The following is a 13,622-nucleotide window of genomic DNA, read 5'->3' as shown; positions in this document are numbered from 1 at the left end:
CATATTCTAAAAATAATATAGCAATCGCAGCCACCATTCTTTTGCGACGTTCTCGATATCGATTCAACCTGAAAAACCAAACAATCATCACATGAACAAATAAACAAAAATGTAGGTTGAGTAGTAGTTCTAATATTTGTTAACCAATCAAACAACACATAAACATCATAATGCTAAAGCGAGTTCAACATGTAAAGGTCTTTAGCATAATACAACATAATACAATAGCCGGCATATCAAGCAAAGTTCACAAATACAACAATCAATTTTTTATAGAAAGACGCAAGTATTGCACGTGCAGCTCAGGCCAAAGCCTCTTGAAAATATGTCTTTTTGTTGGGCATTCAAGCACCCTAACACATTTTAAAAAGAAATCGTTATCAGCCATAACTTCAAATATGTCTTCTAACAGATTCATAAAACGATCAACACGGGGATCATCTACTTCTGGTTCAACAGGTTGTGGAGCTGCAAATACTTCTATCAGTCGGTCTACTGAGCTTTGCACGAATACATCTTTGTTTTGTATCTTTTTCTCCATCATACGCCTCTTTGATTGGCCTGTGGACTCGAGCTCCCTCGGGTTTATGCTAGGACCTTGACCAGAACCCATAAGTGGATCAGGTGTCAAGTCAAGTGATATGCCATCGAACCCCAACTCACTTGGGTTGAAGGTATTATGCCCCATAGCTACCACACCCTTAAACATAACATCCAATTTGTCTTCCAATTTCGGGTCAATTCCACACACCTTAAATTTTTTCGCATTTAGCACTGCCTGCAATGAGAAGTAGGGCATATTAATAAAAATTGCAATGGATAAACCGAATGGGGGGGGAGTATTATCTCTAGTTTCTCAGCCCACCATTTTTTTGAAGCATCTACAGTACGTTTGATGAGATCCCAACCAAATCCTGTGGATCCTCGTTTTAGTTCCTTCCATAACTTCCAGTCTTTTTTGAGCTGATTCCACTTATTTTTGAATTTTAACCTGTCATACTCACAGCTTGTCATTTCCTTGAACTTATTGGAAATATTTTGTCACTCTTCTTTGTTAAAATAGGTGGTAGGCCGATTACCAATTTCAATCTCCTTAATACATAAAAAAAAATGAATGATTGTGACATCTTTATCCCACATAGCTGAAGTAGAGGCTTCTTTTTTCTTTGCCATAATGATACTATTAAGAAAATGATTCAATTCTTCAGGAATGCTATCAAATATCAGACAATACTGAGCAATATTGTAAAAAAAAGAAAGGGAGAATGTTATAACAACTAACATAGCATTTGTGAACATCTCGTTTTTAAAGCCATAATTTTATGTCGTATGTATTTCTAACTTTATAAAGCAAACAGAACTTCCAACAGCTATGTAAATGCAGCAAACAAAACCTCCTTCCATATAAGGCCCAACATTTTATCGAAATATAAATGCAGCTCTATAAATATAACTGCATATAAACAGCCACATTCTTATCCATATTCTTGTTCATAAATGTCACGGAAAACTGTCTTCAAAACCAAATGCCTTATCCCACGTAAATAGCACTAATAATATAAGTCTTGAAATGGTGCCTAATATATATGTGTTCAATCACCAGAGTAAGAGGACTTATTGCCTTCAAAACCAAATTACAGTATGCCTTATCCCAAACTCACCAAATGATAGTATGTCTTATTGCCTTCAAACCAAATGACAACATGCATTAAAAGATTATCAAAAATATATTTCAACAGAATTTTATCAGGAAGATAAGAAAAAATAACTCAACATAAGAAGCATGGCTATAATTTTCAAGCTTCCACCAAATGCCCCATTTCAAAGATATGACATATTGCCAAACAAATTCAAGCTATATATCACCAAGTGCCCCATTTCAACAGTATGCCTTATTCACTTCAACAGAATTTTACTTGTGTTAAGTGATTGCAGAACCAATAACATTCAAGCCATATATCGCAAATAGATCAAACTATATATGTAACTGCCATGATAACTGTATATCAGCGGGTGAATAAAGAATTGCCCATAAGGAGGGTCATCCAAGCTGCCATGATAACTGTATATCACAAATAGAACATATCAAGAAATTGCCTTCAACAAAGAAACATTCACATATATGGGTACTAAAGGCTGTTAAGAAGGATTAGGCTATACAAAGCCAGGAGCCTTGAACAAATTAATAATATGAAACACCTACATCATTATCAGAATATATGATGAGATGCTCATAGAGTGCTAAAGAAAAGCTAACCCTAAAGAATATCCCAATAAATCTAGATATATTTTTTTTTAACTTTCAAAAATTTGCATTTGCAAAACAAATACCCATTCCGAACTGTAAATGCTCAAATGAGGAAAGGCATTGCTCCATCGTTTTAACAACAAGTACCGAAACAACAATCGCACTGTAAATGCAATGATCTTGATCTCCTCTCAGTGTAATTTCTCCTTTTTAAAAACAACAACCACAGTGTTAATGCACAAATACCCAAAACATTGTTTCTTCGTTTTAACAGAAAGGTAAGATCAAAAAGGGCCTTCTCGACAAAAAAATGCAAGGATAAACCGATCCAACCACGGGTTGCATGTAGATAGCAGAAATCCCAAAAACCTCCCATGTCAAGCCCTTCCCAAAAAAATAAGGCATCACAAAATCGGAAAACTTCAACGATAAGGCATCAACTAAACTCTTGATTCTTACGGTAACCAAAGACAACATCTTACAGAAGGATCGGATCGAATGGGAGAAGAGAGAAGAAAGTGTTAGATATCCTTAGAGCGCGACAGTAGGGCGCGATAGATATAGATCTCCCCTTCTCAGAGTGAGGAACGTCTCTTCTCAGAGCGAGGAACGTTTGGGCATGAAATGGGGAAAGCGATCGAGGAAGGTTAAGGCACGAACTAGGGAAAGCGGAGGAGGCGGAGGGGTAAGTACTGTAAAAACCCTTTGAAACGCTCGAACGCGGTACATTAGGTGCGGGCCGCGGTGCTTTAGAAATCAAATTGCGAGTTTTACGGGGGCCAACCAAAGCGCTCGAACCAAACTAATGGGATGCGTTTTCAAAATGCACAATTCACAAATAATCCCCCCCAAACGGACCCTTAGTTTTATGTTTCTATTTTAAAGGCCAACATTCAGCGCCATAGAACATTGCAAGTCACCATCATTTTATAAAACTTTCCTTTCAATCTAAGCGATAGTTTTCAATCACACAATAGGCCCGAAGCATCCCTCCACTTCAACCATCTTCTTATTAGTTGCATGTAGAATAAATTAAAAGCAATGTATTCTGAATACTTATAAATTATTTGGTTGTGTGTAAATAGAATGTAATAAAAGAAATTATTTTTCTTCTTAATATATCATATATTTTTTATAAATTTGTGTGTACTCATTCTCATTTATATAATGTTTCATAATAAAAATAAGTTAAAATATATACATGCTAAAATATACTTAATATTTCATATAATTTTTACCACTCAATACATATGTATTTACATATTAAACACTTAGATTTTAATTTTTACTTATATACCACTTCACATATGCATGGAAATATGTATTTTATCTTTTTTTTTTAAGTTGTCAATATGGTATTTTTGCTGTAATATGAAAGAATTAGGGGACAAATTTAAAAAGCAACGTTTAGGTTTTAGATTCGTAAATAAGGCAGAATTGAGTGGTATTTTTGTAAAAGCCTCTAGAAGTGAAAATTGGCAATGCATTCGAATTCATGCATAAACCTTCAAAGAAGTAATGAACACATAATTTTAGCAAAAAAATGTCCATCCCAAACTACATTTCGTGAACACAGTAATGAACACATAATTTTAGCAAAAAAATGTCCATCCCAAACTACATTTCGTGAACACATGTAACTAAAATTTATATGTTTATAAGAACAGCACATAAAATTAATATGCAGGAAAAGATAATTACAATATGTTGTTGAGCTATCTGACACCACATTACTTCAGCAGCTTAAACTTCCTTTGTGAAAACATATTCCAGAAACCAATTTCAGGAAGATTAAATGAGGAATAATACACAATAAAATGTCATCAGAAATACACATTTTGAGTACTTGTAAGATCAAGTCGATGGCAAAGCAACATTAAAAAGAGCTACCAATGCTGCATACCAATTCTTATGTACTTACATCTCTAAACCCTAAACTTTAATTTTTACATGTATGCCCCCTTCCTATGCATAACACGGTGTATTTAAATTTAAGGAAAAAATAATGGCATTTTTTATGTGATATAAAAGATTATGGCTAAGAGTAATCCCATAAACATGAATGATATAGAGAGTGTGAAACAAGATAATGATTGAAAAGGTAAAACATAATGTTATATCCATAAAATTACAACAAGATAATGATTGGATAGAAAAGGTAAAACATAATGTTATATCCATAAAATTATATGTCTATCTAATGACTAAAAGCAGTTTTAATGCCAAAAGAAAGAAAAAAGATAATGGTTCAAACATAGTCAATAATAATTTCTTAACTTTCCTCTTAACGTGGTTGAATTGTCACTCTTCCCACTTTTCAAATATTTGTGATATGAATCAAACATGGAAAGACCACTACCCAAACTACAACTTCACTGGAACTAAATTGATGTGCATATAAGTTCAGGTCACACCAACATTGTAACATAACTTAAAAAAAAATTATAGATGGAGCTTATCCAGCATAATCGTAAATTTCAATTCAACAGATGATGAATATAAATAATATAATTTTGGATTCATATAATAACTAAGTGGTATCTCGGTTTGCTTCACTGAACTCAGGAAGTATATTAAATTATCTTTATCAATACAACAGTGCCCACTAGTATAACCAGCTTAGATGAAATATATCCAACGTTGCCTATAACATTCCCATGTGTATAAATACCTTATGTTGTAATGAAAAGTATTATTAGTGAGTTCTGTATGTATTATTCTTTTGAGCATCTTCTCTGCTTTCATTTTCTCTATCTCTAAATTCTGGAACTTATCTAAATTTTGAATCATATGAGATTACTGAATTCTAAATTTAGATACTGTCTTCATGTGTTCATAAGACTTTCGAAAGAACATGCATGCATCCTAACTTGGTTAAGGAATAAACAAATGAGTATTTAAAATTATGAATTTCATAGAACAATAAGGGAAAAAACTTGTAAGTTCTGATAACTAGGAATGCAAGCATAATTGCATATGCAAATATACATAAAAATTTTAGAGGAAAAAGCCTAATAAATCGGATTTTATATCCTATACAACATTCAACATGAATGAATAAAAATAAAGCATTCATGAGATTGAGATACAATAATGATTGAAATGAAAGTTAGGTCTGAAATATAAAAATGTAAAACTGCGGGAAGACAATTGTGATCATGAGCTTGTTGAACTTTTCAAATTTGTTTGATCTTAAATTTTGAAAGTCAAACTGTTTATATAAATTTCAAATATTCAATTGTTGTTCTATCAAACTGCTCTCAAATTTTAAAATTCTAAAGGTTCACAAACTCAAACTTTTTACAATATGTTGATTTACAACAGCAACAACAACAAGCCTTTATCTCACTAGGTAGGGTTGGGTACATGACCTTTTTCTCCATTGTGTCTTGTTGAGTGTCATATTTCATTTAATTCTAATAGATTAAGATTATTTTTTATACAATATGCCCAAGTCTTTTTTAGGTCAACCTCTGCCTTTATTAACATAAGACAAATATAAAACATCTACTATCCTAACTAGATCATCAGATGGTCGACATTTAATGTGAAACATTTAATGTGAACAAACCATTTAATGTGAACAAACCATCTAAGACGACTCTCTCTAATCTTGTTTGCTACTGGAGCTACAACAACCCTATCACGAATATATTCATTTCACATTTTCTTTGTACCAAGCCACTCATCCATCTAAACATTCTCATCTCGACAATACTTCACAAGAGTTGATCTAAATTGAGAAATTTTTTAGAGCTGAAATATAAGAATGTTATACTACAGGAATACATAGTTTATTTTGAGCTTGTTGAATATTTCAAATTCATTTAAATACCAAGCTCTTAAAGTCAGGTTGTTTATCCAAATTTGACAGATTCAAGAGTTATTTTGCTAGATAGTTCTTAAGATGTAAAACTCTGACAACTTTCCTGAATATGCTGATTTGAATTGATAATTTTTTTTTGTCCATATCCATCAACAAATTTACATTATAAATGACATACAAGAAAAAATATAATAAATTTAACTATTGCATATTACAAAAATCATAAAAAGACTAAAAAGAAAGTGATATTTGAAATATAAATATATGAAACTACATGAAGACATTGATGATCTTGAGTCTATTAAACATTTCAAATTCGTTCAAAATACTAAATTTTAAAAGCCTCATTTATCCAAATTCAAGAGATTCAACACTTATTCTGGCAAAAAGTTCTCAAAATTAAAAACTCTGAATATTTAGAAACTCTAATTTTCTGAAATATGATGTTTTGAATTGCTAAAATATTTTATCCATATCCATCAATAGGCTTACGTTATAAGTGACATCTGAGTAAAACATGATAGTGTTAATCATTATACATTATGAGAAACATTGAAAGTCTGAAAAGAAAATGACATCTGAAATATAAAACATAAAATTGTGAGAAGACGTGGGAGATCTTGATACAAGTTAGCATAACACTTTAAAATAAAACAAAGTTCAAAACGCATTACGAACCAAAAATATAGCCTACCATATATTAGAGATCATAACATATTCATTAAATAAAAATAATGTGTTAATTCATAAAATCAAAATATAGAATAACATACTAGGAGTCTCCCTCTCTTTCTAAACCTGGGGACCTCTTTTATCGTTGGCCACCAACCTTCATCTCAGGTTGTTATTCTGTTCCTCGAGTCATCGCATCTCAGATGAAAGCTAACATTTGATCCTTCAACTCCTGGATCTACTGGGCTGCGAACTCTCTGACACACTCCATATCATCGGTGTCTCTGTTGTAGATTTTCTCTTTGCAGTTTGTTCCTTTTCTTTTTGTGGCATGATCCATCTCGTGACATTTTTTATGAAGTTGAATCCAGATTTGTTCTGAATCACACCCAATGAATAGAGCCTAAGTAAGCAGAGAGAGAGAAAAAAAGAGAGTAAGAGAGAGAGAGAGAGAGAGAGTGAGTGAGTGAGAGACAGAGAGAGAAGTAAATAGTAATAAATAATAATTCATTGTGTCTTATTCGTAAGATGATTCCCCTATTTATAGAGGTGATGGTTCACCATCTTGATGTTACATTTTTTCCCCTACTTTAAAGGGACTCATATGAGGGGAATTATGTTATTTTACAAGGGAAAACCTATTATCCGACTACTTTCTAATTTAATTGGCTTCAGGCCTATAAGATCGACTCAGTCGGCTGAGAGAGTGAGTGGGAGATACATAGAGAAGAGTGAATAGTAATAAACAATAGTTGTAGTGTCTTATTATAACATAGTCCCCTATTTATAGATGAGAGGGTGCAACATTGTGATGTTACATTTTGGCTTCTACTTTAAAAGGGTGCATGCCGAGATATTTCTGGTATTTTATACAAATAATTAATTTTATTCTCTGATTGCTTTCTTACTCAACTAGCTAGGCTTAATTGGCTTCAGGCCAGTAAGATCAGGTTGATTGGATGAGATGTACTCGATCAGCCAAACTTCTTAGATATGGATCTGCTCAGTCGTTTGGGCTTAGTCTGCGTGGATCGACTCAGTCAATACAACCTAGTTGTTGATTCTTGACCCCTAAAGAGGAACCTCTAAATGTCTCTAGGATGCTTGGATATGCGTGGGAACCAGATCTTCCCTTGGGTTGGTCATCTTGTGATAGTTGACTCAGATAATCTCTTATATCATTTTTGGCTGAATAACTCATTCTTGTATCTTTCGGTCATTTTTGGTTTGTCTTGTGGTTTGATAGGCTTTGGCTTTGTTGGTTTGGCTTGGACAACTTCACACAGTTGGATAAGTTGAAATCACGATCTTGTACTCTTTCATTTATGATTGTTATATTAGATCTCTTCAGGATCAGTGCTGACACATTATTGATGTACAACTAGTGAGGTCTAATTAGATTAAAAAGAATTAAATATATTAATTTGATTGTCATTGATTTCAATTTAGTAAACAATTGATCATAACTATTATCATATTTGATATTGATTCCATTTAGGTAGTACAATATTATGTAGATATTACAAGCTCTTGATGTCATTCACTTCTTGCTAATATATATAGTAAATCACAATCTTTTGTTGTTTTTGTTGCATGTCTCAATTCATTGTTGCGTATACTTTAATAAATGACAATAACTTATTGAGTTTTATTTGTCAAACGTATTTCTTGATAATTTCTTATAATATATTCTACTAGGTCATTCGGTGAACCTTCACCACAGGAGCAATTTATTCAATAATAGATTTATTTATGATATTTTAGGTTATGTATCAGCAATTATATTTTTTTTCAATTTGAATAGCTTTTTTTTATAGCTACTTTTTTAATTTCGTTTTTTGTTAGATATTGTTTTTTTTGGGGGTTTTTACATAAATAACACCTAAGACTTTCATTAATTTAATAAAATAAAACTGATTTTTTATTGTTTTTATTTATTATCCTTATTGTTCGCAAATAGATTTCCCTTCTTGTGAATATGAAATAACTTTTTTATATTTTTTCATTATGTCCTACATTATTAGAGTGTATCACCTTCCGAGCTGAGAGTGACAAAAAAATGTGGACATTATGCTTTTGCTTGAGAATATCTTGTTTTTGTATATTTACTAGCATGGTGAGATGTCCTCTCTATCTCTCTATCTCTATTCATCTTTTTTTCTCTCTCTCAACCATTTGCTATGTTATGAAAAAATGACGACAATAAAGTGAAAAACTGAATTCGAAAAATTGCAAATAAGAAAATAACACTGATTTACGTGGTTCAGCTAATTTGCCTACGTTCACGGAACTGCAGAGAATTTTAGTACTTCAAGAAATTACACCGTCGAGCGCTTCAACGTTTACAAGAAAACTTTCTTTCTCTCTCTTAGCTCTGAAAATGACTTGAATTGACACTTATGAGAGACCAAAAGAGGTTATTTAAAGAAAACGGGAGAGAGATAGGTGGAGAGAGATAGGTGGAGAGAGGTAGGTGAGACACGGAATGTGAGATAGGTAAGTGACAGACTCCATATATTTAACAATTCTCCTACTTGGAGACTGAGACACTGACTGCACCACCTACATACTACATCATCTACTGGTTGTACTGACCTTTTTTTTCAAACATGATATCCTCCACTTTCCTCTACCTCCGCAACTCATGGCTTCTGTCTTCATGTTGGAAAACCAATTGAAGTCGAGCACAACTTCAGTTTCTTAATAGTAGCACTCATAGTCGACATATCAGCGTCAACATAGCTTTGTACCTCCAAGTTCTTTCCTGGGTTACTCCTGCATCTGCTTACAACTCCCACTGCATGAGCAATATCCTGCCTTAGCTGAATGCTCTTTTTAATAAGTCCAGTCTTGTACCTCTTACTACCATCAAACGTAGTTTTCACCGGTACACCCACTTGTTCTATAATGTATTCTTCTTTGGTGGAAGTTCTGTCAGCTCCCACTTGCTCAAATTTTCATCTTACAAGATTTCTTCATAGCTCTGACTCATGTGACGAAGTCTCAAATGTTGCAGATCTGTTGTGCACTCTGCAACTATAGTTGCAACAATGTTGAGTAAACCTGTAGTTATATATGTGTCAGTTTTTTTACCCCGAGCTAGTATTAATGCTCATTTGGTAACCTTTTAGGTGCTATTTGAGAACACTATTGAATGACTACCCTCATTGAGCTGCCCAACATAAATAAGGTTTTTCTTCAACTCGGGAACGTGTCTGACCTTTTGCAAAGTCCATTTGTTCTTGTTAGGGAGTGCAATATCAACGTCTCTCATCCCCACTAATCCCGACTGTTTATATGCAACAATATAACAATATATGCGATTATATTTTCACTTATATTTCCTTACTTTACAATAGTACCAAAAACTTGATCCTAAAGAAAATAAGAATTTAACACTTTAATTATATATATATATTTGGGATACTACGTAAGTATACGTATCGTTATCAAATAATACTTTTTGATTAAACCCTGAATATCGATCCTATGGGGAAATTGGCAATATGCACTTTCAAACAATAAACTTCTATTTCAAAAAGACAATTACTTAAACTATAGATAATTTGACAGTAATTAAAATTTAAATGTATTTTTGATATTTTGACAGAATAGTAACAACTTCTAAATAACTTGAGTTTATGTAAAAGAAAAGCACAGAATATGAAAGTATCTTTCTCATTTTCATGAATAAGTAATAAGTATAGGAATTTTGTTGTGGAAGTATGTAAATTGTGTTGTGTCAAATATGAGCAATAATATTCTTTACTCTTACTATAGATTCTATAAAGAATATTGGCTAATTTAAAGTTTGAATTGTTCTGAAGACCGCGCTAGGTAGGGAAGTAACCAACTCTCACTCTAGAGTTCCCTCGATTCTCTCCACCTGGGGGCTAACATATCATATCAGAACCTAAAATAATAAATCAAGTTGGGGACTTTAATCTATCACTCTAAAGTCTTCTAACTCTACACCCTTCAAAGATTATTTCCCTATTTATTTGCACTAAATCATATGAATTACATTCTCAATCATACAACATCATGTGATTATTTCCAATTATTGATTGAGACAATACCAGCCCTGTTCTTATATGTTCTCACAACAAATTTTAACATCTAGATGGGCCAGATCAAGAAGTAAATGAAGTGCATGGAATTAAATCATCACAACTTCTTCCAACATTAAATATTAATACTCTCCACAACTTCCTTCCAACATATTAATTACTTATCATTTTAAGGAGAATGATAAAGAAAACCAGTCATAATCTATGGAGAAAACAAAACCACACTTTAGTTTAAAAATAGAAATCATTGTCAAACCAATAAGAAGTCTCGATGAAAACCAAAAGTAGTTTAAAAACAAAGATAAAAATTTATCTCAAATCCTCCACCAAACACTTGAAGTTCCTTTGAATCTCTTCTCTTTTACAACACTCTAAACTCTCAAAATAAAACTAAAAATAAAAAGGAAAAAGTAAATTTTGTACTACTTCCAACATTAAAGTAATTTTTTGTGGTGCTTGAAAATCTCACCAAAACTATCTCTCCAAACTCCTTAGAACTCCTCTTCTTCTAACTTTTATCTCCCTCATCAAGCACCCATCTCAAATGTCTCAACTTCCTTTTATAAATTTCCCAAGAGGTGCCTTGGAAATTCTTCAAAATGTGTCCAAATTCGATGTATTCTCTAAGGGATGCCTCCTTTCACAAGTCTTTTAATAATATTTTCATTCATAGTGGTCATAATCACCCTCTTGAGCCAATAGGTGCCTTAAATGTCTCTTCAAAATTTGGCCAAATGAAAAAAACAGTCAAATAACTGCCTCTAGCGCTTAATAGTGATGCCTCCGGCGCATAGGCGCGGCCTTCTCTATTTCACGGGCGCTTAGGCGCTAAAACACTTTTGCACAAATTTCACATTTTTGCTCTAAATTTGATCATTTTTCACTTCTTTTAGCATTTTTTAACTTTTTACTTGTACCTAAAAGAAAAACACACAAATAACTTTCATTAAAGCGCAATATCTCAAAAATAGGTATAAAAATGTGCCTAAAATACTGTATATTTTAGTTGTATCACTTACCACGTCTAGAGCTTTTTCATCAGTCAGATATACCTTCCCAAAGTTATCTGCAATATAATTTTGCATCAATTCACGGTGGGAAGATGTATGAAAGGAACCCATTGAATCCAGTATCCAATCATCAACATAATTGTGAACTGCCAGCAATAGATCATCTTTTATTTCTTTAATTATCATATTTGTGCTATCATTCTTCTTCTTCTTAGGATTCCTGCAGTTCCTTTGTATGTGGTCAGCCTTGCCATAATTCCAGCAGGTTGTATATTGGCCAGACTTTGGTTCATTTTTTTATTTTGATTTTCCTCTGTTTGAGTTCTTATCCTGTGATCTCTCTTTGGAATTAAGATTCAGTGTCAAACTCAAACCCGAGATCTCGTCAGAATCTTTCATGTGCACCTTTTCAGCCAAAATCAAATCATGAATATCATCATATTTCAGTTTAGATTTACCAGCGGAATTGCTAACTGTCATCCTCATGGTTTTCCAACTATTTGACAATGAAGCCAATAATATCAACACATGTATCTCATCATCAAAATCAATTTCAATAGATGACAATTGATTTGTGATGATATTGAAATCATTCAGGTGTTGAACAACATATACATCTTCCGTCATTTTTAAGTTGAATAAATTTTTCATCAAGTGCATCTTGTTATTTACCGATGATTTTCATACATACCTGATAAAGTTGTCATGAGATCTGTAGTAGTCCTAGTAGTCCTCTTCTTGATGATATTGTGGGCAACTGATCTCGACAGGGTTAATTGAATAACCCACAGAACCTGTCGATCCAACAGATTACATTCCGTCTCCCCCATATTTTCCGATTTCTTTCCTAATAACAGAAGATAAAGTTTCTTCCCATAGAGGTAGTCCTCTATCTGCATCCTCCACTAAGAAGCAAAATCTGTGTCATTGAACTTCTCGGTCATCGATGTCATTGCTTCGTCTCTGTCTATCATTTTTCCTTAGATATGAACCAAAGCTCTGATATCAATTTTTATAAAAAAATGTCAACAATAAAGTGAAAAACCAGATCAAAAAATTACAAATCAGAAAATAAAACACAGATTTACATGGTTCGACAAATTTGCCTACGTCCACGGAGCTGCAGAGGGTTTTAGTACTTCGAGAAATCACACCGTCTAGTGTCTCGATGTTTACAAGAAAACTTTCTTTCTTTTTCTATCTTTTTCTCTCTCTTTTAGCTCTCAAGAGAACTTGGTTTGGCACTTATAACAGGCCAAAAGAGGTTATTTAAAGAAAACGGGAGATAGGTAGGTGGGAGAGAGGTTGGTAAGTCGCGATAGGTGAGGTAGTTAAATCACAAACTTCATATATTTAACATGCTAAAGCTTTAATACAATAAACAGTTTTGGATGCTTTACAATAAAGAATCTCTTTAATCAATATAGGTAATATTTAATTATACAATCAAATCATGAAGAATTTGGGCTTCTATCTCATGGAATTTATAGTAATGTGAGTTTCAATGCTTATAAATAAGAAGTAAATTGTGCTAAAAAAAATTATTTAGAATTTAAATCATGTAATATATTACTAGTATGAAATAAAATGTGAAGCTTGATAGCATCCACTCCTAATGTGCTTAACAGTACGAATACCATCTCCTTAAGGTCAATTGTGTTAGAGGGGGTTCAAACCCCAACTTGAGAGGTCTTATACTGAGGATGTCAATCAAGAGGCCGAGACACGCGACACAAATGTTATCTAAATCTTTCTTTATGTTATTATTTTTAAAAACATTATATATATATATATAT

The 13,622-nt window shown here is 32.8% G+C and overlaps 1 protein-coding gene across 1 annotated transcript; it reads right to left on the bottom strand.

Moving 5' to 3' along the window:
- Positions 1 to 219: 219 nt before the first annotated feature.
- LOC110022968 lies at positions 220 to 12,656 on the bottom strand. The gene is made up of 5 exons (XM_020722144.1): positions 12,518 to 12,656; positions 11,836 to 11,972; positions 2,731 to 3,050; positions 847 to 991; positions 220 to 778 (listed from the first exon to the last, which is right to left on the bottom strand). The coding sequence occupies exons 1-5, from the start codon at positions 12,654 to 12,656 to the stop codon at positions 263 to 265; spliced, it is 1,257 nt and encodes a 418-aa protein (XP_020577803.1). The 3' UTR covers positions 220 to 262.
- Positions 12,657 to 13,622: the final 966 nt, after the last annotated feature.

This window comes from Phalaenopsis equestris, unplaced genomic scaffold (assembly GCF_001263595.1).
Source record: "Phalaenopsis equestris unplaced genomic scaffold, ASM126359v1 Scaffold000203, whole genome shotgun sequence".
Lineage (NCBI taxonomy): Eukaryota > Viridiplantae > Streptophyta > Magnoliopsida > Asparagales > Orchidaceae > Phalaenopsis > Phalaenopsis equestris.
This window is presented reverse-complemented; position numbering and strand designations above follow the sequence as displayed.